Source organism: Sarcophilus harrisii, chromosome 3 (assembly GCF_902635505.1).
Source record: "Sarcophilus harrisii chromosome 3, mSarHar1.11, whole genome shotgun sequence".
NCBI lineage: Eukaryota > Metazoa > Chordata > Mammalia > Dasyuromorphia > Dasyuridae > Sarcophilus > Sarcophilus harrisii.
In genome coordinates, this window is record NC_045428.1 from 500,940,348 (window position 1) to 500,964,971 (window position 24,624).

Here is a 24,624-nt window from a genome sequence, read left to right on the forward strand (position 1 = left end):
AAAGCATCCAATCATTAGCTACAAACTAGGGAAGATGGAGAAATCTACCTAGTTGTCATAAGTCATTTAATGTTTCTGTTAAAAGAAATCCTAATAATTTTATAAGAATATCTAATGAAATTAGTTTTTGTAATTTAGATTAAAACATTGCATCAAAGCATGCCATGAATTAGGGAAGTCTTGGAATGCAAATCATGAGAATTAGGTATATAATCATGTTAAAAAGCTGATCTAGCAAAAGTACATGAAACAAAAGAACAGCAATGGGTTTGGGAAAATGTGAAAGGTCAATGTAATCCCTATTCAGGGATGGAAACTAATTTAGTTCTCTGAAAAAGGATACCAGTTGAGGCAACATAAACATTTGAACACAAAAATATTTCTGAACATGGAACCCCATTAAGACAAATTAAGCAAAAAAAGAAGTCAACATAAAGAAGATACAAATTATGTAAACTGCATATATTACAGGTCTTAAATATCTGAGTAAAAAACAGGTACCCAAAGTATCATAAGAGTGACATTCTTTTTTGGGAAAATACTAATATTCCAGCAGAAATTTATAATTCTTACAGAAAATTTAAGTTTGGGAATAAGTTCAGGCCATATAAATACAAAAAACCCTCTTTATTCAAGAAATATATACAATCAGAATCTTATTGTTTAATGTTTAAAATTGCAAGTAAATCTTTCCACCCAAATATGTACATATGGTAGTTAACAAAAGATTTTTCAAGGTCCAAAAATGTTATAAGATTTAAAGTATTTGTGTGCATATTAATTATTTGAGTCTGTAAGGGGAATTGTTAATAATTTTAAAAGTGTGATTATGGAGAATCATCTCTGAGAGAAATGAAACTTAAGGTTCATCAAACAGGAAACCTTTTTTTCCCCATTACCAAATTTGAATTTTAGCAAAATAATAAAGGATTGGTTTTCTGATTAACATATTAAATAAATTCTCAAATTTTCATACTGCTTATACTGAGGATGATAAAAATATAAAGGATTTGATTTCTTCATAACTTAATTAGTAAATATTTTCACCTCCCCTCATTCGTTGTTCAACAGGGAGGGTTGATTTTCACTTATTGGGATACTTTCTTTTCTAAAGGTTTAAGGGTTCAGGGACCTCCATGGTTTTGTCTTTGGTTACCAGAGAGACCATTGACCATCGTTTTATTTATTTATTTATTTTTGCTACTCTAACTAATTAATTATCAATTACCCAGAAACTCTGTCTCTCGAGCTTTTCATTCATAGGCTCGTGTATTGGAAAGAATTGGAAATGCTTCTTGTAAAAAGTATAATTTGTTCTTAGTCTTGAAGGTGACCTGAAGTCAAAAATGGGGAGGAAGAGCACCCCAGACATTGAGGATAGCCAATGAAAAGTCATGGCCAGGAGATGGAGTATTGTATATAAGAATAGCAGATTTTTATTGGATTGCAGATACATAGATAGGTATAAAATGTAAGAAGAGTGGAAAGGTAGGAAAGGGCTATGCCATGAAGAACTTTGGAAACTAGAGAATTTTGTATTTGTTGAATAGAAGAGTAACCATGTAGTCAGACCTGCAGCTTTGGAAAGATCACTTTGGCAGCTGAGTTAAGGAGAGAATAGAGTAAGGAGAGACTTGAGATAGGGAACTCAGCCAGAAGACCATTGCAATATTCCAAGCATGTAGTAATGGGGTGGGGACTATACCTGGTTGACATCAAAATACTTGAAATCAAGGAGGCTCACATTCCAGCACTTACTGTCTTTGTAGCCATGAACAAGGGAATTAAACTCTCTTTCCCTCATTTTCTTTATTGCTAAAATGAAGGAAGGCCAATAACATAGAATCCCATCTAACATTAAAACTATGATCTTATAATTAGCACATTTACAAAGTACTTAGAGGCAGCTAGATGGCAGTGGATAGCATGGGCCCCAAAGTCAAGAAGACCTGAGTTCAAATGTGGCCTCAAACACTAAATATTTACTCACTTGTGACCCTGGGCAAATTAGTTAACCCCAATTATCTTACAAAACAAAACAAAATAATAAATAAAATAAAATAAGTACTTATTATGGGCCAGGCTTTGTGCTAGAAGATGAGAAAAGAGGAAAAAATTAAAAATATCCCCAACTCCAGTTTTCTGTTTACCTTTGAAACTAGCTTACCCAAAAGAGGAGTTTCTATTTTATCCTAGAGGTGGTAAGGAGCTAGTGGAGCTTTTTTGAGGAAAGGAATGATATGGTTGAGCCTCTGCTTTAGGAATAACACTTTGTCAGTTGTATGGGGAATAAATAGAGAGAAAAGAGACTTGCAACTGGTAGAACAATTAGAAGAGTAATGCAATAATCCAAATGAAAAATGATAAGGGTTTGACTAGGGCGGTGACTGAGTAGAGAAAAGGAGTGAAGTAGGGAAGTAAAAATATCAAGATGTGATCAGATATGTAAGGTGGGTGAGAGTAAGACATTGAAGGCATAGCCTAAATGACTGGAAAGATGTTGATTCTCTTAATGACATTAAGGATATTCAGAAAAGAAGTAGGTTTGATGACAAAAGATAATTATTCTCTTTTGGGCTTACTATATTTAAGAAACCATTGGCCTTCCAGTTTGAAATGTTCAATAGACAATTTGTGGTCATTGATTTTGAGATCAAATGGGGAGACTAGAGGGCTAAAATCAAGTTGATAATTGAACCCATGGAAACTGATGAGGTCACCAAGAAAGAAAAGGATCTCAAATTTTATTTATTTTAAATCCTTCTGATTCCAGTCCTAGCAGATAGGTTTATTGTAGAGGATGGACTTTTAATAATACCAGCAATAAAGAACCCATTAGATCATAGAATCTCAGACTGGATGGATTAAATATCTAGTTCAATCTCCAAATTCATTGTAAATTTCTTCTACAGTATCTTATACCTGAATGCCTTTAGTGACCAAAAAAAATCTACTTCTTCATAAGGCAACTTATTACATTTCTGTACATTACTAATTTTATGACATTTTCCTTTGTGTTCAGTATTTTCAGGTGTGAAGGATGAGCTTGTCTGTAGTTGCAAGGCTTTGGATCAGACTGATTCTTAGTTTAGAATTCTTTAACAATAGTTCTCTACCATATACTTTTTTTTTAGCCAAAACTATTACAACCTCTTATCTCTCACCTGTCACTGGTTGTGCCTTAAAGGTAGCAGTCATATGCCCATTAAGTCTTCTCTTAGGATTTGTTACCTGAGTAAGCTGGAGCCTAATATTGCTTTATCCCTGCTTACTTTTTTCCTCTTAGAGTCATGGCTGAGCAGGAACCTTCTTTGCGATACAGTGCAACAGTAGGTGTTAATACATCAGTCACCACACATCTCTCTTTCCTGCCTAAGGGAGAGCAACGCCAGACACACCCTGTGGCCCGTACCTTCTGCCCTGAATTCTCCCATCACATAGAATTCCCCTGCAACCTGGTGACCCAACATAGCAGTGGGGAAGCCTGTTTTCTGGCAGAGCTGTTAGAGTTTGCTGAGATTATTTTCTCTTTGTATCACCAAGACACAAAACCAGGTGAGTCCAAATAATGTTGTTACTTTATATTCATGTAAATAACATACATATGTGCATGCAAAAGACATGAACTCTAGAATCCAAAACCAACAGTCATTTATCATAACAGTCAAGTCACTCAGAAGATATTTATTAAATACTTCCTAACAAAAAAAAGAAAAAACTTAAGGACCTGCATGTAATTTCTTCAAAAAGTTAGATATTTAGACCTCTCAGGATTATAATTATTAGAAATAAAAAGGAATATCAACATTTCTCATATGTGTGGCACCTTTTCAAAAGTTTTACATGTACTAGTACATAAAAACATTATAAACGCAGAAAACCAGAAATATTAGATATATAAATTATAATTTTAAAAGGGCTTTTAAACAACACAAAATGAAATAGAGAGTAAATAATTAGATTATGAAGAAAATATGGATTAAAGAACAAATAACAAATAATAATTTCATCAGTGAAAATAGTAACATACCAAAAATTTTAGGATAAAGCCATAGCAATCCTTAGGGGAAAATTTATTTCTCTTACATTTTCACTAATAGAAGATTAAAAATAGATCAATGAATTGTTCATAAAAACTCTACCTAGCACAAAAATAGAAATTATGAAAATCAAGGAAATAAAATTGAAAACAAAATTAGTAGTAGTTTCTTTCAAATAAATGTATTATTTATTTTTAGCATTCTCTTTTTTTAAATTTTGAGTTCTAAATTCTCTCCCCTCTAGGACTTTCCTCACCCATTGGGAAAGCAAAATAATTTCCTATCATTTATACATGAGAAGTCATGCAAAACATATTTCTATATTAGCCATGTAGCAGGGAAGAAAGGCAAAATAAATTAAAGTGAAAAAACTATACTTCGTAATCTATATCAGATTGCTTGTTGTCTTGGGGAAAGGGAAGGGAAAGGATAGAGGGAGAAAAATAATTTGGAACTCAAAGTCTTATAAAAAATTAATGTCTTTACATATAAATAGAAAAAATAAAATACTATTAAGGGGGGGAGAAAAAATTATATTTTAGTCTGTACTTGAGTTCATTTCTATGGAGGTGGGTGGCATTTTTCATCACAAGTCCTTTGAAATTATCTTGGATTATTGTATTGCTCAAAGTAGCAAAATCTTGCACAGTTGATCATCATTACAATGTTGCTGTTAAAAAAACAAAACAAAACAAAAAAAAACAATGTTGCTGTTACTGTGTGCAATGGTCTCCTGATTCTGCTTGCTTCATTTTGCCTCAAGTCATATAAGCCTTTCTAAATTTTTCTGAAATCATCCTGCTCATCATTTCTTATACTACAGTAGTATTCTGCTCACAGTCATATACTACAACTTGTTCAGCCATTTCCTAGTTAATGGGCATCCCCTCAATATCTAATTCTTTGCCACAAAAGGAGATATTTTAAATATTTTTGTATATATGTGTCCTTTTCCTTTTTCTTTGCTCTCTTTGGAATATACACTAATAATGGTATGACAGGGTCAAAGGATAAGCTGTTTAAAAGCCCTTTGGTATTGTTCCAAATTGCTCTTCAGAATGGTTGTATCAGTTCCCAATTCCACAAACCAGAGCCTTAATGTTCCAGTTTCTCTACCACTTGTCATTTTCCTTTTCTTCCATGTTAACTTAGAGCATTTTTTTTTTCACATCACAATATTATTTTGATTTCTTTTTAAAGTTTCCTGTTCATATCCTTTAATAATTTATCAATTGTGCTGAGTGAAATGAACAGGACCAGGAGATCATTATATACTTCAATCACAATACTGTATGATGATCAATTTTGATGGACCTGGCCATCTTCAGCAATGAGATGAACCAAATCAGTTCCAATGGAGCAGTAATAAACTATACCCAGCGAAAGAACTCTGGGAGATGACTAAGAACCATTACATAGAATTCCCAATCCCTATATTTTTGCCCGCCTGCATTTTTTATTTCCTTCACAGGCTAATTGTACACTATTTCAGAGTCCGATTCTTTTTGTACAGCAAAGTAACAGTTTGGACATGTATACTTATTTTGTATTTAATTTATACTTTAACATATTTAACATGTATTGGTCATGGGGGTGAGGAGGAAAGAGGGGAAAAATTGGAAAAAGGGTTTGGCAATTGTCAATGCTGTAAAATTACCCATGCATATAACTTGTAAATAAAAAGCTATTAAAAAAAAACCCAACAATTTATCAGTTGAGGAATGGCTTATTTTTATAAATTTGACCCAGTTCCATTATATATTTGAGAAATGATGCCTTTATCAGAGAAACACTAAAATTTTTCCCCCAATTTTGTGTTTTTCTCCCTGTCTTGGCTGCATTGATTTTGTTTGTGCAAAAACTTTGTGTAATCATAACTTTCCATTTTACCTAACATGATTATCTCTCTCTGTTTATTGGTTACAAATTCTTTTTTATTATTATTATTATAACTTTTTATTGACAGAACCCATGCCAGGGTAATTTTTTACAACATTTTCCCTTGCACTCACTTCTGTTCCGATTTTTCCCTTCCCTCCCTCCACCACCTCCCCTAGATGGCAAGCAGTCCTATATATGTTAAATATGTCGCAGTATATCCTAGATACAATATATGTGTGCAGAACCAAACAGTTCTCTTGTTGCACAGGAAGAATTGGATTCAGAAGGTAAAAATAACTCAGGAAGAAAAACAAAAATGCAAAGTTTACATTCATTTCCCAGTGTTCTTTCTTTGGATGTAGCTGCTTCTGTCCATCATTGATCAATTGAAACTGAATTAGGTCTCTTTGTCAAGGAAATCCACGTCCATCAGAATACATCTTCATACAGTATCGTTGTTGAGGTATATAATGATCTCCTGGTTCTGCTCATTTCACTTAGCATCAGTTCATGTAAGTCTCTCCAAGCCTCTCTGTATTCATCCTCTGGTCATTTCTTACAGAACAATAATATTCCATAACATTCATATACCACAATTTACCCAACCATTCTCCAATTGATGGGCATCCATTCATTTTCCAGTTTTCTAGCCACTACAAACAGGGCTGCTACAAACATTTTGGCACATACAGGTCCCTTTCCCTTCTTTAGGATTTCTTTGGGGTTATAAATTCTTATAATAGATCTGACAAGTAAATTTTCCCTTGCTCCTCTAATTTGATTATATCACCTTTTATATCTAAATCACATATCCATTTTGACCTTATCTTGGCATATGGTGTTAGATGTTGATCTGCACCATTTCTACCAAGCTGTTTTCCAGTTTTCCCAAAATTTTCTGTAGAAAGTAAGTTCTTATCCTAAGAGCTTGGATCTTTGCATTTAAAATTAGAAGTTGTTTTAATAATAAGCCAAATTAAATAAACTGCTAGCTGATTTGATCCAAAAAGAGAAGAAAAGCAATTGTCCATTTAAAATATTTAAAAGCATTCACAACAAGTATGAGAAAAAAATCAATATTATTCAAAATTATTTTTCCCGCTCTTAGCAAAATTGATAAATGAATGAATATTTACAAAAACATAAAATAACCAGATTGAGAGAACAAAACCAGAAAATTAAAATGAGCCAATTATAGAAAATCAAAATGAATTAGCCATAAAAGAACTCTCAAAGAATTTAAAATCCAGGACCAGATAGATTTACAAGTTAGTTCTGCCAGACATTAAAAATACAATCTCAATATTACATATATTTTTTTCAACAATAGGGAAATAAGGCATTTTATTCTTCTATGAAACAAATAAAACCCCTAATCTCTTAAGTCAGGGAGAAATAAAACAGAGTTAAAAAAAAAAAAGCTCTAGGATGTTATTGCTAATGAATTTTGATACAAAAAAATAGAATAAAATATAACAAAATCTGTAGTAAATTATTTTAACAGATTATGCTCTGTGGCCAAAATAGATTATACTTAGAATGCAAGCTGTAAAGTGCACAATACAGAACAAAAGAAAACCCAGAAAGAAACACACAAAAAAGTTTTGAAAACAATGTATAGTGTTGTTGTATACATAGAAATGTTCTTTTTTTTTCTTTTCTCATTTTGTATTTGTTTAAAATACATTAAAAACTTTCATACAAAAAAGAATGTAAAAAACAATGAAAAAAATCCCCATAATATAAAACATCTATAACACTTATAAAAGGCATATGATAACATGCAGAAAAAGTTTTTTAAAAATCTATATTAAAAGCCTTAAAAATATCTAAAACCAACAACTAGCATTTATCTGTAGTGGAAAAATGCTAGATACCTTTTCAGTAAGGTCAGAGGTAAGATAAAAGTTCTATTATTACAACTATCATTTCGATATTTTTATATAGTTCTAAAATATTATCTATAGCAATGACAAGCAAAAGAAATTAAGGAAGTAAGCATAGGCAAAAATTTGAATATAAAAATTTGTCAATATGATGATATGCTTGGAGAACCTTAACTGAAACAATAACTCCAGTAAAATAGGAATTTGGGGGGGAGGTTGTTTTTGTTTTTTAATAAAAATTAACTCACATAAATGATCAGCCTTTGTTTATATTCTTTCCTTCTTTTCTCCATCCCTTTTACTTCCCAAAAAGATAGGAAGATAAAAGAAATTCCATTCAAAAGAACAGTAAAATAAGACAGTAGTACCTAAATTATTTATTACTTTAGGGCATTCTAAGCAAACTATTGAAGGGGGGTATTTTATAGAGCTAGAAAAATTTATCTGGAGGAACAAATGGTCAAGAACTTCAAGGCAAATAATGAGGGGGGAGAAAGGCAAGCTATACCAAAAACTCAAACTGTAGTACAGAGCAATATATTGTTAAAAGTGTTTGGTATTTTTTTTTTAATTGAAAAGATAGTCTTTGAAACATGTTTGCTACATAGAACCACATGATAATTGAACATAGTAACATGGTATTTCATGCCCAGTTACCCCACCTGTTGATGTAACTGGAAAGCAATATGGCAGAAATTAGCTTTGGACCAATATCTTATGTTGTAGACCACAATAAGCTTTAAGCGGATATAGAACCTAGATCTTTAAAAGTCCTATCATTCATTAACAAATTAGCCAAAGAAAAACTATATTCATAACTATTAATAAGAGAAGAAAAAGTTTTATTATATGATATATAATATTGAAAAAAATATAGATAAAATGGAATTACAATTTAAAGGGCAAAATTCAACTAGGAAAAACCTTTGCAACAACTTCACCTAATGAAGGGTTTGGTAGACAAGACATCTAGGTAATTGATTTAAATGATCAAAAAATATGGTCAACAACCATCTTAAAAAAAAAAAACTGTTTTTAATTCTTAATGTGATTGCTAAAAATTAAAATAGCTGTGAGATACAATCCCATTCGTTTTACAAAGATGACAAAAAACATGACCATGATCATTATATACGTAGAGCTCTGAAGTAGGCCTATCATTTTTGAAAGCAATACTAAAAAGTCAGTGAATTATATTATATATATTCAAAGAGATAACAAAAGAAAAAGACTGCATTATAAGATTTATAACAGCACTTTTGGTTATAGTTAAAACAGTGGAAACAAAATAAGTTCCCTGATATCTATTGGGGGATTGGCGAACAAAATATGTAAGAAGATATTATACAATGGCTACAAAACTGTTAAAAAAAAAAAAAAAAACTAAACTAAAAAACTTTTACGGCATCTGATCAATGTAGTGACTAATCCCAACTCCCAAAGACTGATAATGAGACAGTTTTTCCACCTCTTGGTAAAGTAGTAATGAACTGTAGGTACAGAATTTAGAATTTTAAACATAGGCTAAGTTTGAATTGATTTTGCTTGGCTATCCTTATTTATTTCAAGGGAGAGTCGCCTTGTGGGGAATGATATATATTTTTAAAAATTTAAGCTGTTGAAAATGTTAAAATATACAAGAAAGCAAAAAGAAGTACAGTAAGAAACTGGGAAACATTATTGTGTTAAATTTTTTAAAGATTTAGCGCATGAAGAGGGAACAAGTATGACAAAGTAATTTGTAATGACTCACTGATTCATATTATCCCTTCTCCATCTCCTTACTTGTCAGCTTCTAATACCTATCCTTTAATCCTACAGTATGTTATAAATGAATCTCCCTTCTCAAGCCCTTTCATATAAGGTTCTATATAATCTGACTTCAATCTGCCTTCCTAGTTTATATTCTGCTTCTCTTTATATACAATATGATTCAGCCAAACTAGATAACTTCTCTTCACACATAACTCATAGTTCTCCATCTCCCTCCTATTCACATACAATCTCATTTGGAAGATACCTCATAATCTATCTAATCTAACTCATAACAGCATAGGAAGTTTCTTTTTTATCCAATGTTTTATCATATAGCTTTTGTTTGAAGATCTCCACTGAGGGGGAACCCAATAGTTCCTGAGGTAGCAGACCATTTTTATCTTATATATACTTTTGTAATTCCTTCTCAACATCTAAGAGTTTCCTATACTATTGAAATCATTGCCAGAAATAATTCACATTCTTCCCCAGTGCCCAAGGTAGTATTTAACTACCTTAACTATAGAGCTTTCCCTAGGTTTTTTTCATCCTCATTTAAACAAAAATGACCTCTTTCTTTTGTAAAGTGTGTTGGCTTTTATAGTTTAATATCATATCTTGTATTAACTTTATATGTATCTTATATAGGAATGTAAGCAATCTGAAAGCAAGTATAATTTTTTATGCATCCTATGAATAATTGAATTAATTAATGAAATTCAATAAATACAGTTTAGGAAACATTACTAATTTCCTTCTACATAAATGCAAAGCAGAGATCCCCTGGACAAAATTCTATGAGAAATGTGCTAATAAGTGAGAAATCTACTTTCATATGAGCTGGACAAGGAAGGATATAATATAACTTTGTCCTTAAGACAAGGATAGCATTTTTGACAAGTAGAAATTGGTGGGATAATGGAGGAGAAGCCATTCCAAGCATGAAGGGATGGTATAGAAACGAGAGAATGATGAAAATATTTCTGTTTTGTTGAGTCATATCTGACTCATCAACTTAGAAGGGACAGAGTGTCTGAGAGAAGTCCAGAAATGTAGAATGGAGCTAGAAAATGACTTGAATGATAGAATCAGGAGATCTTATTTAAATATTATATACTAGAGAACCCTAAAATTCTTGAGTACAAGGAATGTCATCTTAATAGCAGTACATAGGGATTTATAGACTGGAGACAAGATTTGATGGGAGACTATGAAAATAATCAAGGCAAGAATTGATATCAGTTTAAACCAAGAATATTGCAATGGGAATTGAACAAAAGAGATTTTTAAAAGGTTATATAAAGAAGAATATTTTAAGTAAAAGTCAAATACCAGAGGATTACTTTCATTCAAAACATTAGTGAAACCTTTAACCAGCTATCTTCTCTATTCTCAAACTGGAATGTGGTTTATGTACTATAACTAAAAGTTTTGGTCCATGAGTCTCTTGGGTTATTTTTAATTTTGTTAACCTTGATTTTATAGGTTATCAGTCAGATCATATTCAGCCTTTAAAAGAATATCTTCTTGGAGTCGTCAGGATTCCAATGAAAGATTTGCTCATCAAAAGGTCAGGTGAGTAATTTGGTTGTCTTTCAGGTCTTTGAATCACTGAGTTAGTGAGAACTTTGACTAACTCACTTAGTGACTAGGGACAAATTCACTTCTCCTATCTGGGCTTCAGGCTCCTCCTGTATCAAATTTGGGATTTGAACTTGATTTCAGGTTCTTTCTAGCTCTAAAATTCCATGTATTTTATTTTTTATTTCAATAGTATTTTATTTTTCCAAAGTTACATGTAAAGATAGTTTTCAACATCCTGTTTCATAAGATTTTGAGTTCCAAATCTTTTTCCTTCTCTGTCCCTTGCCTCCTTCCTCCCCAAAACAGCAAGCAAGTTGATAGGGTAATATATGTACAATTATTGTAAACATTTCCATATCAGTCATGTTGTGAAGGGAAAATCAGAACAAAAGAGGAAAATTACGAGAAAAAAATGCAAACAAAAAGCTGTGAAGATAGTATGTTTTGATATGCATTAAGTATCCAAAATATTTTCTCTGGATGCAAATAGCATTTTCTATCCCAAGCTTATTGGAATTGTCTTGGATCACTGTATTGATGAGAAGAGCTAAGTCCATCACAATTGATCTTCACATAATCATGTTGTTATTATGAACAATGTTCTCCTGTTTGTGCTCTCTTCACTTAGCATCAGTTCATATAAGTCTTCCTGGGCTTTTCAGAAATCAACCTGCTCTTTATTTCTTTTAGAAAAATTATTTTCCATTACATTCATATATCTTAACTTATTCAGCCACTTCCCAAATGAAGAACATCCACTCAGTTTCCAGTTCCTAACCACTGCTAATAGGGTTGCTACAAATATTTTTACACATGTGGGTCCTCTTTTATGATCTCTTTGAAATACAAGCTCAGTAGAGACTGCTGGATCAGGGCAGAATTCCATGTTGCTCTCCAAAATGGCTGGATCAGTGCACAACCCCACCAACAATGCATTAGTGTTCAAGTTTTCTCACATTCCCTCCAACATAAAATTTTGTGTTCTTATGTTAATGTCCCTTTTACCACTACATTCTGTTGGCCCCGTAATTCTGGTGGCCCCTAGAAAGAATAATATGCATCCCATGATAATAACTGACTTCTTTAACCTATAATCATTTTTGCCTGCATAGCTATTACAAATAATGGATCTGGCTCTGAGAAGTTCTCTTTCTAAATATCTAAATATCACCCCTGATTAGATGCATTGACTCTAACATTCATTATTATATATACCTATTTTCAAACAGGACCTTCTATGTCATTTTCTTGAGTTGATGATAGTAGTGCTTTATATCATTATCATGCTTTGAACCATTTTAAGTAATATAGTAGTATGAAAGAATACTTTAGCTGACAATTGAGATACCAGAGTTCTAGTTGTGTGGCCTTGCACAATTCAGTTTAACAAATATTCAGGACCTAATGTATGCTAGACATTTGCAAGTTCAGGTCTTGAAGCCTTTGATTCATAGACTTTATGGAACTCTACATCTGGAAGGGATTGTAAAAATCCTTGAGTTGTGACCCTTTAATTTTACAAATGAGTAAATTGAGGCTCAAAGTAGAGAGGTGTCTTTCCCAAAGTCATATAATTAGTGGCAGAGCTGAGAATAGAATCTGGGCCTGTAACTGCTCTTTTTAATTTATCAGGGAGTTAAATCTATAAAATGAACCAATTTGACTGCCTGAGTATTACCACTGTCTACTTATGGGTCCATGTTTCTTGTTAATTCTTGAGAAAGATAGAAACAGCACTCCTCCATAATTATCTTCTCTCATCAGGAATTACAGGGTGGTATCCAGTCATCTTGCCTGAGGACCTGGCTGCAGCACAAAATACAGATATCATGCAGATGATTGTGGGAGGCCTGGAGCTATCAGTTTCCTTTGCCCATTCTGGTGACAGAGAACGGGTCTTGGAAGCTGCTAAACTTCTGGGCTGGAGTTTTGAGGAAGACCCCACTGACCTTCTCACAGATGTTGAGCAGTGGCCAGCTACCATCACCATCTCCACCCCAAGAGCATGGCTGCCGACCCATTGTATGTTACTGGCTGGCCAGACCCACATCCACAAGGCCACCCACTGCTACCTTCGCTATAAGTTATATGACCAAGAGGGCTTCTGGACCCCACTCAGAAAACCAAAGGTAACCACGGATGAAAAACAAGTCACAGTGACATTCACGACAACCAAAAAAGTAGACGTTAATGTTGGGCCATCACTCCTTTGGTACTTCAGGGAAGAGAAACTGGAAATCCAGGTGTGGCGATCATATGGGAATGACAGTGTGGAGAGGCCCCACCTGACTGACACCTTGATTGGGGCAGCCTATGTAGACCTTTCCAGGCTCAGTGTGAAGACAGCAAAGACACTGATTGTTAGTGGTGAGTAGTCATTTTGATGATGTAAGAGAAGAGCATAGTGTGATAAATTGGATATGGAGTGAGAGGACTCTGGGATTAAGTCCCAGCCCTGCTATTTATTAAAAGTTATGATTGTTTTTTAAAATAAGAGTAGGGTCAATGGTCTTCATAGTTCTTTACAGCTCTAATAAGAGCTACGCTTTTCAATCTAAGCCCAGGCAAGTCACTTAACCTCACTAGGTATCAGTTTCCTCAGCTATTAAATGACTGGATAAGGGGAGAAGTAAGTGTTGAACTAGATGATTTCTGATGTTCCAATTCTTTATCCTTTGAGCTATACATTTTATATCCAGCACTGGCCACAGAGGCCATGTGACCTAGAATCAGGAAGACACAAGTCCAGCCTCAGATATTTACTAGCTATATGACCCTGGGACTTCTTTCTCATTCAAATATCTTCTCTGTTTAATGGAGATAATAATATACCTCCCAGTGGAGTTGTAAAGGTCAAACAACATGATATTTGTAAAATACCCAACATAAATGTTAGCTGTTATTATTGTATGTATTTTCCTACAAGATGAGAAAAAAGTTATTTCTTCTAACACGTCCCATCCCCAATGCTGAGGAGTCTGTAAGTTATCCTTCTTCCATGACAAGGCCAATTTTGTTCTCAAAGAAACTGTTATTTAGGCAGTTACTTGAATATGAGTTAGAGAGAGAGAGAGAGGAGTTTATCTCTATTATCTCATACAACAATCCCTTGATTCAGAACTGGCCCAAAGTCACAGTACCAGTCTGATAAATTCCCCAGGAGTTAATAATACTTATAATTAATAAAACTATCTTGATGTATTGAAATCATGGCAGCTAGAAGTCCTGGCCCTGGAAGTTATTGTGGAAATTATTAATTTAAAAAAAAAAAAAAAACTCCTAATTTCCTTGGGGAGAGAATGTGCTATATTGTGTCTAAGGGCATTAAATCTTTTCTGAGAAATTTTCCTTGAAATTCTGAAGAAGGAGGATTTGGTGCTACTGAAAGGTCTTTATAAATCCTGTCCTGCTCCAAACTACTTCTCTTGAGTCTTGCATCTCCAACTAACTTTTAGACATTTCAAACTGGATGTCCAGAAGATATCTTAGACAGCAGAATTTCTTTTTCTTCCTAAAACCTCATCCTCTTTCTATGTTTCCTATTACTTTTGATGGTCAACACCAGTCTTTCAGTCTCACAACTTAGGAGTCATCCTGCTTTTCTCATTATTTCTCACCTACCATAACCAGTTTGTTGCCAATATCTGTCGATTTATCTTTATAACATTTCTCAAATATAATCCCTTGCCTCCTTTCAGACTGCCATTACTGTGGGCTGCTGATAGGTGTCTACTTCAAGTCTCTTCCCACATCAGTCTATTTTCCATTTAGCCAATAAAATGATTTTACTAAAGCCTAGATCTGATCCTGTCAATAAATTACTCAATAAACTCAAGGAGCTTTTTATTGCCTTTATACAGATGCAAAGGATCATATATAAAATTAACTGTTTGGCACTCAAAGCCCTTCATAACTTAGCCCTCTCCAACTCTTACAGTCTTCTTGCACCTTATTCCCCAATTTTTTAATACAGTGATACCTCCTGGCTTCTCATGAGCAAGACATTCCATCTCTAAGGGTTTTCTCTATCCATCTTCCATGCCTGGAATGTTCTCCCTCCTCTGCTCTGACTCCTGACTTCCCTGCTTTCCCTTTAAATCCCCACTAAAATTCCACATTCTGTAGTAAGCCTTCCCCAACCCTTCTTAATTCTGGTACCTCCTCTCTTCTTAGTTCTGGTGCCTTCTCCCTCTTGGGTAAACATTTCCTAGTTATTCTATAGATAATTTGCTTTGTATATATTTATTTTCTTGTTGTCTCCCCAATTAGATTGTAAGTTCCTTGGGCAGGAACTGTCTTTTAACTCTTATAACCAATTTTAGCACAGTGTCTGGCACATAGTAAGTGCTTAATAAATGTTTGCTTGATTTTCACTTACTTCAGTTAACATGAAGTATTTTTTGCTTTGCTGGAGATACAAAGTTGAATAAAACAATGTTGGTCAGATCTAAGCTCTGGCAGATAGACTCTGAAGGAGGAAGGATGGTCCATCCCAGTTAAGAGTTGACTACTGATGATTATTCATACTCCTGGACTACAAAGAAATAATCCTTCTGTATAGTAAGTGCAGCTAAGAGACATCAACGCTAAATATTTCCAAAGGAGAAAATAAATTTGTAGAGTAAGAATGAAATGGGAAAGAACTAGGAAGTAATTTAATTACTATGACCCTGTGGCAAGAGAGAATATAATTAGTGAGAGAATGATATGACTGTGTGGAACTATGAGTTAATGTGACTGTTTGTAAATATAAATTCCTAGCTTGGGTCTAAAAATGGAAGAATAAGCCAACCCAACATTAATTAAATTCATATGTATCTAGTACTGTAATTCCTGTAATTAGGAATTCTAATACAAAGTTAAACAATCTCTGCCCTGGAGGAGCTTACATTCTACTTAGGAAGAACAACCTCTCTACAGAAAAGTATAGACAAAGTAATTTAGGACATGATGGAGTAAACTTAACAAGTGGAAGAATTGGGAAAAGTATCTTAGAAGAGATTATATTCAAGCTGCTTCTTAAAGAGAACAAGGTTCCTTGTTGAGGAGGGAGCAAGGCTTAAGCAAAGATGCCAAGAAGGGAAAGAAGTAATAGCAACAACTTGGTCAATGAATTTAGTTAAAGTGAATTTTTGTAACACTTTTAAAGTTTAAAAGATGCTTTCTTTACAGTTTACAGCACTATAACATAAAGGAGAGAAATTATTATTCCCATTTTACAGATGACAAAACAGTCAGATTGGGCATTTAGCTAGTAAGTTCATAGTAGTTGGATCTGGGTCTCCAGGTTCCCAAATTCATTTGACTTTTTGCTCCCTCCTGCTATGCCTCTCAGGGTTAAAGTTACATAAGATATAATCCTTAATTTCATGAAGTTCATATTCTCATAGTGTGATAAAACACATGTAGGAATAACAATAATACATGGAAAATGTCTTAAAGAGAAGTTAAAATACCACTTGAGGCTGGGGAAAATTATAACTGATAGGGTTCCTGAAGAAGGCAGCCTTGGAGGTAGGCTTTTTTTAAGGATAGAAATTCAGTTTAAAAATACCAAATTTTGTAGCTACTTGTACAAAAACATTGGAAAATTGAGGTAGAGCACTTCTTCTGTGCAGAAAAAGTGCAGATTTCAAATTCGTGGTCTTCTAAAAAATATGATCAGACTTTTGTGCCTGATTGGGACCATTTTATTTCCTCCTCTTTTAGGTGTTTATCCTGTATTTGGGCGTGGTGCCTCAGACTTGTCAGGGGCAGCAGTTCGAGTTCACATTGTTGTCACCGCAGAAAAGTCTACTTTTCCCCCTGGGCCTGCTCACCAGATTAACTACACTGAAGACAGCAGCAACAGTGATTCAGAAAGGATTTCCCACCAAGAGGACCCTGTAGAGCCTGAAAACAAGAGTGACTCCAAGAAACTTGATTGTTCTCAGGGCCCCCAGGCAAAGTCTCCCCCTGCAGAAACAGGCACAGCGGATTTGGAAGGCACATTTGCTGTCAGCATCTTAGTGGAAAGAGCAATGCACTTAAGTTTGAAAGGTATTCTTAATTTTTCTTAACTCTCTGAATTCTAGAATCTTAGAAGCTTATCTAACCTGACACATATGGGAGCAATCCCTTCTCAAACTTCCTTGGTAAATGGTTCCTCCGATCAAATTCCCTCTTAGGATAGCCCATTCTCCTTCTGGGCAGAGCCATAAGAAGCTTTTCCTCTAACTTGAAGAATAAGTCAAGCTTACTTTTGTGTGCCATTTTAGGGTTTACAAAATACTTTCTTCTCAACAGTCTTATGAAGTGGACAGGGACTCATTTTACAGATGAGACTATTGAGGTTCTTGAATATGTGGTAACTTATTTTCTCAAGCCATTTTCAAAGATAGTAAATGGCAGTGTGAGACCTGATCTTCACCCCACCTAGCAGAGGTCCCTCAATTTATGTGCTTTACTCTTTTTCTGCCCTCGTACTCCTTCCATGTGATAACCCTTCACATACTTGAAGACAGCTGGGCATGTCCCCTAAGTACTCTTTTCTCCAAGTTTAATGCTCCAAGTTCTTTCAACCAGTCCTTGTCTCCTGCCTCTTGTAGAGACAATGTAGTGGCACAATGGGGAGAATGCCAGGCCTACAGGAAGACCTGAGTTCAAATGTAGCCTCAGACACTAGCTGTGTGACCTTGTCAATGTCACTTCACTTCTCCCTCAGTTTCCCCAATTATAAAATAAAAAGAACAGTAATACCTGCCTCAAAGATTGTTGTGAGGAGGTTCAAATGAGATAATAATTGTAATACACTTAGCACAATGCCTGGCACATCATAGGCACTTAATAATGCTTCTTCCCTTCCCTCTATCTCAAGTGCCTTTCTTTGGATACCTTTCTTCATATTAATTTCCTTCCTGAGCACAGTATTCCAAAAGAAATCTGAATGGGGCCGTCATCTCTCTGATGTTTTAGATTCTAAAGAATCTAAAAATTGCTACTATTAATCCAGCCTAAGGTTATATTAGATGTTTTGGCTCCTATATCTCACTTTGACTTTGACTCCTCAGGAATAGTTTCAGTCATTTTTCAGTCTTTAAAGATAGTTTACTCCAGAATTTCCATAAGATTGTTGCAAAGTCAAAAGAAGATCATAGGACAGCTAGGTGGCGCAGTGGATCGAGCACCAGCCCTGAAGTCGGGAGGACCTGAGTTCAAATGTAACCTCAGGCACTTAACACTTCCTGTCTGTGTGACCCTGGGCAAGTCACTTAACCCCAATTGCCTCAGGCGTAAAAAAAAAGATTATACTATTAACAGGCTCTTACAATTATTTTAAACTCACGTTTCAGACAGTAGATGAGATTATGCAAGTAAGCTTCCATGATATAAAGAAACATCACAAATCTGTGACTAATCATCATCAACAAGATGTTAACATCAAAGGCAACAAAGAGAATCAGATGTTTACAAAAAGATTTAACTCCTCTGAAGTGCTTCCATTCTAACAGAGACATAAAGCAGTGAAGCCTTAATCAGCAGATATGTACTTTAATTGATATTGAATCAAAATAGATAGAGGAAAGGACCTTACGATTTCATGTGTGGGGGAGCTTCCAGTTAAAAGGCTTCTTCTACCAGTGCAGTTAGTACCTTCTCCACAGCTTATAATTTAGAGCATTGCATAGAGTATTGAGTGTCTTGCCCAAAGTCATACAACCAATTTGTATCAGAAGCAGAACTTGGACTCCAAGTCATTGTGGCTTTGATCTCTACTCTTACATTTCTCATCAGAATATACGTTGATGTACATATCGCTATCATATGCACATTTATAAAGAATTAAATTTTAAAAGAACTTTAGACATGTTCTCATATAGTCTCCCAGGTCAGGAATTCCATTCTGTTATCTTGACAGGTAGCTTTCCAGTCTCTATTTGAACACTTCTCATGATAGGAAACTATACCCCCACAGGTTCCAGTGTTGAACAACTTTAATTATTGGAAATGCTTCCTTGTGTCTGTTTGAAATAAGCAAATCCATTTCCTTTTCTTCATAACAGCTCTAAAGATATTTTAAAATCTTGTCTTTAACACTATTTAAGACCATTTAAACTATGATATTCAATTGTTTAAATATATTTAAGCAGCTAATATATGTAATTGACTGGTGTGGCTGCTGAGAGATGGAAAGATAGGTTCTCCATGGAGTATAGTAGGTACACAGATAAATGTGATATTAATTAATAAATAGTAAACACATCAAAATAGCACAAAAGTGCTATGAGCTTAGATGATAGAACATTATCAGCTGGAGTCATCAGTACATTTAAGCAGTCTTGAAGAATGATTAGGATGCTGCCTTGGGAAGAAGTGGAAGAATGGACATTCTGATCATGAGAAAAATACAGGAAGTATATAAAGATCGTCTACAAGATTAGTTTAGCCAGAGTATAGATTAAATATAGGGAATGATAGGAAGAGATAAAGCTGGATACAAGGTAAAAATATTGTCCTGGTATGCAAATAGCAAGCAATGGAAAGTCAATGAGCAAAGAAGATGTCTTTCTCAGCATGCTCTAAGAATTATATATCTATAGTGTTCTGAAATGATAAGGCAGTTTAGAAACATGAACTGTTATTGATGTTTTCCTATGCTAAAATTCTCAGATGTCTTATGTAGACATTGAGGTGACCCTAAGTTCTTGGGGCTCTGCCAGGGAAACACAGATAGCTCTGGCAGTTGCCACCAACCTAGAAAGGCTTAAGATATAGGCTTGGTATTACATCATGGATGGTTTGAGAATCAGACTAACTAAAGCTTTATATTACTAAAGAGTTGGTCACCCTTTGATAGAATTTCAGCTTAGCAACTTATCTGCTAAGATTTTGGTAGAAGACAGAGTATGAGATATTAATGGAGATAAGACCTATACAATAAAACCATTTTACTTTTTTTTAAATTAGTATTATTTGATCAGTGTACCAGGAAATTTACCCTGAAAAATAAACTTTTTATAAAGTGAAATTTCTTTTTTTTTTTTTAGATTAATAAAAGAGATTTATTACTGAGTTTAGAAGTAGGAGATAGGTGAAGGTAGAGATAAGGAGGGCACTGGACACAGGGTCCAGTGGACAGAGGGTCCTCACATGGCGACCATGTTTGAAATCTCTGCAAAGAGAGGTTCCCAGTGTGGTCCTTTTAAGTCTGAGACTTAGCTTGAGGGGCTTTGGGGTGTAGCCTCAAAGTTGGCTCAGATCCAGGTGGGGCTGGGACAGGTCCGGACCTTCTATTGAATTCAAAGGGACCAGGATTTGTGAGTCAAAGTGTAATTTACATTAGCTAGGGGGGGGGTTGGGAATCAAAGATTGGAATCTTTCCCGCATCATTCCCCCCTCAAGTAGTTGGAACTTAAATTCATTTAAGGAAAAAGACATGGGGCAAAGTCAGTTATTGAGACAGAATTGAAGATTTTCTCCTTCCAGGATTTTCCAAGTTCAGGGGTCCCCTCTTCATCCCCCCCCTCAAGCAGTCACCTCCAAAGGCATGTGGGAAAAGGGGCGCCTATCTCCTCTTAACTGCTTTGAGCTGGCAAGGGTCGTAGAGATTTGGGGTTCATGCCAGGAGGTGAGGCGTGAGGTATGGGATTTGGGGATGGCAGCAGGGCATCTAAGGGGTGTTTGTCCCGGTCAGTTGTTCCCAGTCAGTTGTCCTATGTTCTCCAGGCTGAAGGGCAGTTGCGAGTCCAAAGATTGAAGCCCAGATCTTGGGAGCAGGTTAAAACCGGGGTGTCATCCAGGGTGGAGATGCAGCAGGAAATGCATCAGGTCCCTTCTGTGGGCTGCCTGTAAGAACCCATCTAACAAGGAGAAGTAGGAGAAAATGCTGGGAGCAAAAAATTATTTGCCTATAGTAAAAAGTGTTTAGTAGTAGCCCTTTCATTCTTAATTTCCAGGAAAGCTAATTTCTCCTAGGGTTGGTATTAAAGGGTGTGGACTAAGAAGTCAGGGTAGGCAAGAGGCCTATACATCTAGTCAAGATAAGAATGCAATTTAAGCTCTTAGAAATCTTTTAACTGTGCTGCCTTTCTTTTAAAAGAGTTGGTTCCTTAATAAGCAAAGACCTTGAGCCTTCCCCCCCACTTTCCCCACTCTTATGGGGGAGGGGTAGAAGGGGTCAGAGGGAGTGTAATCTCAGCACTGCCCACCCAGTTTACCGGCCCCTGAGGTGTTGGGATTGTCCTGGGATAAAAGAGGAAATAGGGCCAGACCCTAATTCCCTATCAGGGAGCAGGACGCCGGGGACCAATTCAGCCCCTGTGGTGTGACGCAGTTTCTCCATTGTTCCTCCTGCCTGAACTCAGGACAGAGACTGGGGTCTCCTCGGACAGTTTCGGGGACACCTACAGGCCTAAGTCTGGGAGAGATTTGTATTAAAAGGCGCTTCTGCTCCGATGAGGCAGAAGTTGCCCTGAGAAGAAAAGAGCTGAGAGTCTTAGGTTGGAGGTAAAGGGAAACCAACAAACAGGTTTTAGCAGCAGAGTGGAAGAAACATGAGTTTTGGACCCCGAAAAAGTTGAGGCAGTGGGTGGGTCCTAGGTTTCATTAGGTTCAGTTTTTTCAGCTTTAAAAGAGACAAGTGTGCTGGGTGTGTTTTGGCTCGCCGCTTTTGCCTGAGGGCACAAGTGTTAATCAGTCCCAGGATTAGAAAGAAAAAACACTTATAAAGTGAAATTTCTTTAAAGCAAACAATTACCCATTAATTTTCCTATTTTAAAGGGGGAAGTTTGGAACTTCATGTACTATGTTTGATTAAAATAGTATGAACCCATATTTTCATCCAATATTCCTGGAGGCTTTCCCTCTTTTATGTTGCAGTTAAAATCTCAGCGTAATCACCATAACAAAACAACATTGTATTTTGCAGTAGCCTTGTTTCCTTATACAAAGTATGACTGTTTAAAGGTCTAGAATATAAAGAGTCTAAAAGCTTAGGAAGAAGCAGTGTAAGTCTGTAATGGGAGGAAGTTCTGATTCAGATTACATTCAGTTCACATCTTAACCTTTGTTATTATTGTTCTTGCCTTTCCATAAGTCTGCCCTAGAGGATCTACCATGTGCCAGATCCCTTCCTATGATTGTTTTAATGTTTCAAGGATACCAGTACTGCGTAGACTATCCATATGCTATTCCTCATGCCCAGCCTACTTTTTCCAGTCAGTCTGTTCTTAGGAAGGTATTTTATGCCATTTCTCACCACAGTCCATTGTTGAGAACAAGCTAAAGCTTAATTATAGTCATTTTGCATCATTCTATTGCCCTGTGGGTTACCTACAATGTTTTTCTTTTGAAGTTAGGAGTTTCTGTAAATCACAACCAAACAGCATTAGCAGGAGGAGAATAAGAGCATCATCATTGCAATGGCTAATAATAATAAGTTGCTTTGGCTACAAAAATTCTTTTATTCAGGCATGGATAGGTTATGATCTGTATTGCTAGAGATTACATAGGTGAAATCTTGGATCACTGATGTATTAGCATTATTTTTGTGTTTAGCAGCTATTCCTGCCCAGTGTTTTTCAATTTATGATCTTACTCAGTGATATAAACATTGCAGGCAGGCAGTGCCTTGTTTTATTGTAACCACCTCGGAGAAAAACAACAGAGTTCAAACAAATAAGTACTCATCAGTGTCTTTATCATCTACTCTGAGGATTTCTCCTGTGTTTTTTAGCAATAGCTTATGGGAGGTGGTTGTGTTTTAGATCTGAGTTTAAAAAAAAAAAATCTTTCCCATCCCAAGCCATAATAGATATTTGGCTTCAAAGGCCTTTAGCAAAGGTTACCAACCATAGGAGAGGGTGTGTGTGTGTGTGAGAGAGAGAGTATTCTTAGTGAAGTTGAATTCCAGATGGATAAAGAGATAAAGCAAAAAGAGTAGCATTTATATACTTATTATGTGTAAAGCCATCCAGAGACTATAAGAAGTCTTTCACCCATGAAAAGTTATACTTGCCTATGTTTATTCACTCATTTAGCAAACATTTATGAAACACACGCTATATGTAGAGAACTATGATAGGTACTGGAGGAAATGCAAGTTTAAATTGGACAAAGAGCCTTCCCTCAAGGAAACCATATACCATTTTATTTTTGTCTTTGTATCTCCTGCACCTTATACAGAGAAAGTTTTTGTTAAATGTAATAAAATTATGTATTCTGTAGTTTAGTAAGAAGATATGACACAAATACTATAGGTAGCTGTACAATAAAGAATATTAGGGAAGTGCAAAACAATTCTGAATAAAGTGAGAGAGGTTATCAGTGCCACACTAGAAAATAAGGGACATTTTCCTGAAGGGCCTGCATTTGGGTTGCACTATAAAGGTTAGACAATTATGCATCACTATCACTAACACAAGTATTAACCAAGTAGTATATGCCAAATACTAGAGATAAAAAGAAATAAATTAAATAATTCTTGTCCTCAAGGATCTTTTGTTCTAATGGAAGAGACAATATCTATACACATATATAGGCAAATAGAAAGCAGATACAAGGTAACCTTGGAGAGAAAGGTAATAGAACTAAGAGGTCTAAGAAAGTCTTCATGGAAGTGGCGGCACAGGATACTAAGTAATTAGGGAGAAGGCGGTGATGTGGTCATATTTGTGCTGTGGGAAAGTCACCCTGACAGCTTCATGGAAGATATTGGACCACAGAGAGATTTGACACCCATTAGGAAGCTGCTGCAGAGATTTTGTGAGGACATTCCCACTACAATATTGATACACATTGATAACTCTTCTTCCAACTTCTGGTCCTAGAGAATTGCTGAGCTTTAAATAACTTGTCCAGGGTTACATTGCAAGGATGTGTCAGATAAAGAGCTTGGTACCTGTATTCTTCTGACTTCATTTCCAATTCTTGATCCACCATACCAGTGGCTCTCAAAAGCTGACCTGAGGACCCCTGCAGGGTTTTTTTTAATAAACTTACAATAGCTACAGTAATAATAATAATAGTAGGATGTTATTTGCCTATTTAAATACTCCTCTTTTTTCCAACTACATGTGTGTGTGTATATATTAAAATTATTTCAAATATATTTCAATTATAATCAAGTACCCCAACAGATTGAATGCAAAAGCAGATGTTGATGTCTTCTGGTAAAGAGATTTGCAAAAATATGTAGAACAATGTCATTCTTCTCACTAATCTTTTAATATAGTTATGTTTTTTATGAAAATATGTATTACTTAATGTAATGAATTTATTGTTGTTGTTTTAATGAAATAATAAATATTTCTAAATATATTACTTTTAATTTCTAATTCATAAACTAATAGATAAAATACACACAAACAAAAGTTCTTTGGTGGGGTCCTCAATTTTTAATTATAAAAGGGTCTTGTGACCAAAATGTTTGAGAACTATTACTCTACTCCATGCATGACTGTCTCTTAACAGAATTGTGTTTTGATATCATGTAAATTATA

The 24,624-nt window shown here is 35.2% G+C and overlaps 1 protein-coding gene across 12 annotated transcripts in view; it reads left to right on the plus strand.

The window, feature by feature from the left end:
• Positions 1 to 24,624, plus strand: part of C2CD3 (C2 domain containing 3 centriole elongation regulator) — a 148,953-nt gene that overhangs the window by 86,987 nt on the left and 37,342 nt on the right. For all 12 annotated transcript variants that reach the window (XR_004233249.1, XM_031961420.1, XM_023499725.2 and 9 more), the window contains 4 exons: positions 3,287 to 3,555; positions 11,048 to 11,137; positions 12,911 to 13,513; positions 16,856 to 17,185. Coding sequence is in view for 11 of the 12 variants with exons in the window: in XM_031961420.1 (XP_031817280.1) it covers positions 3,287 to 3,555; positions 11,048 to 11,137; positions 12,911 to 13,513; positions 16,856 to 17,185 (1,292 nt within the window). In the remaining variant the exon portion in view is untranslated. The remainder of the gene's footprint in view (positions 1 to 3,286; positions 3,556 to 11,047; positions 11,138 to 12,910; positions 13,514 to 16,855; positions 17,186 to 24,624) is intronic.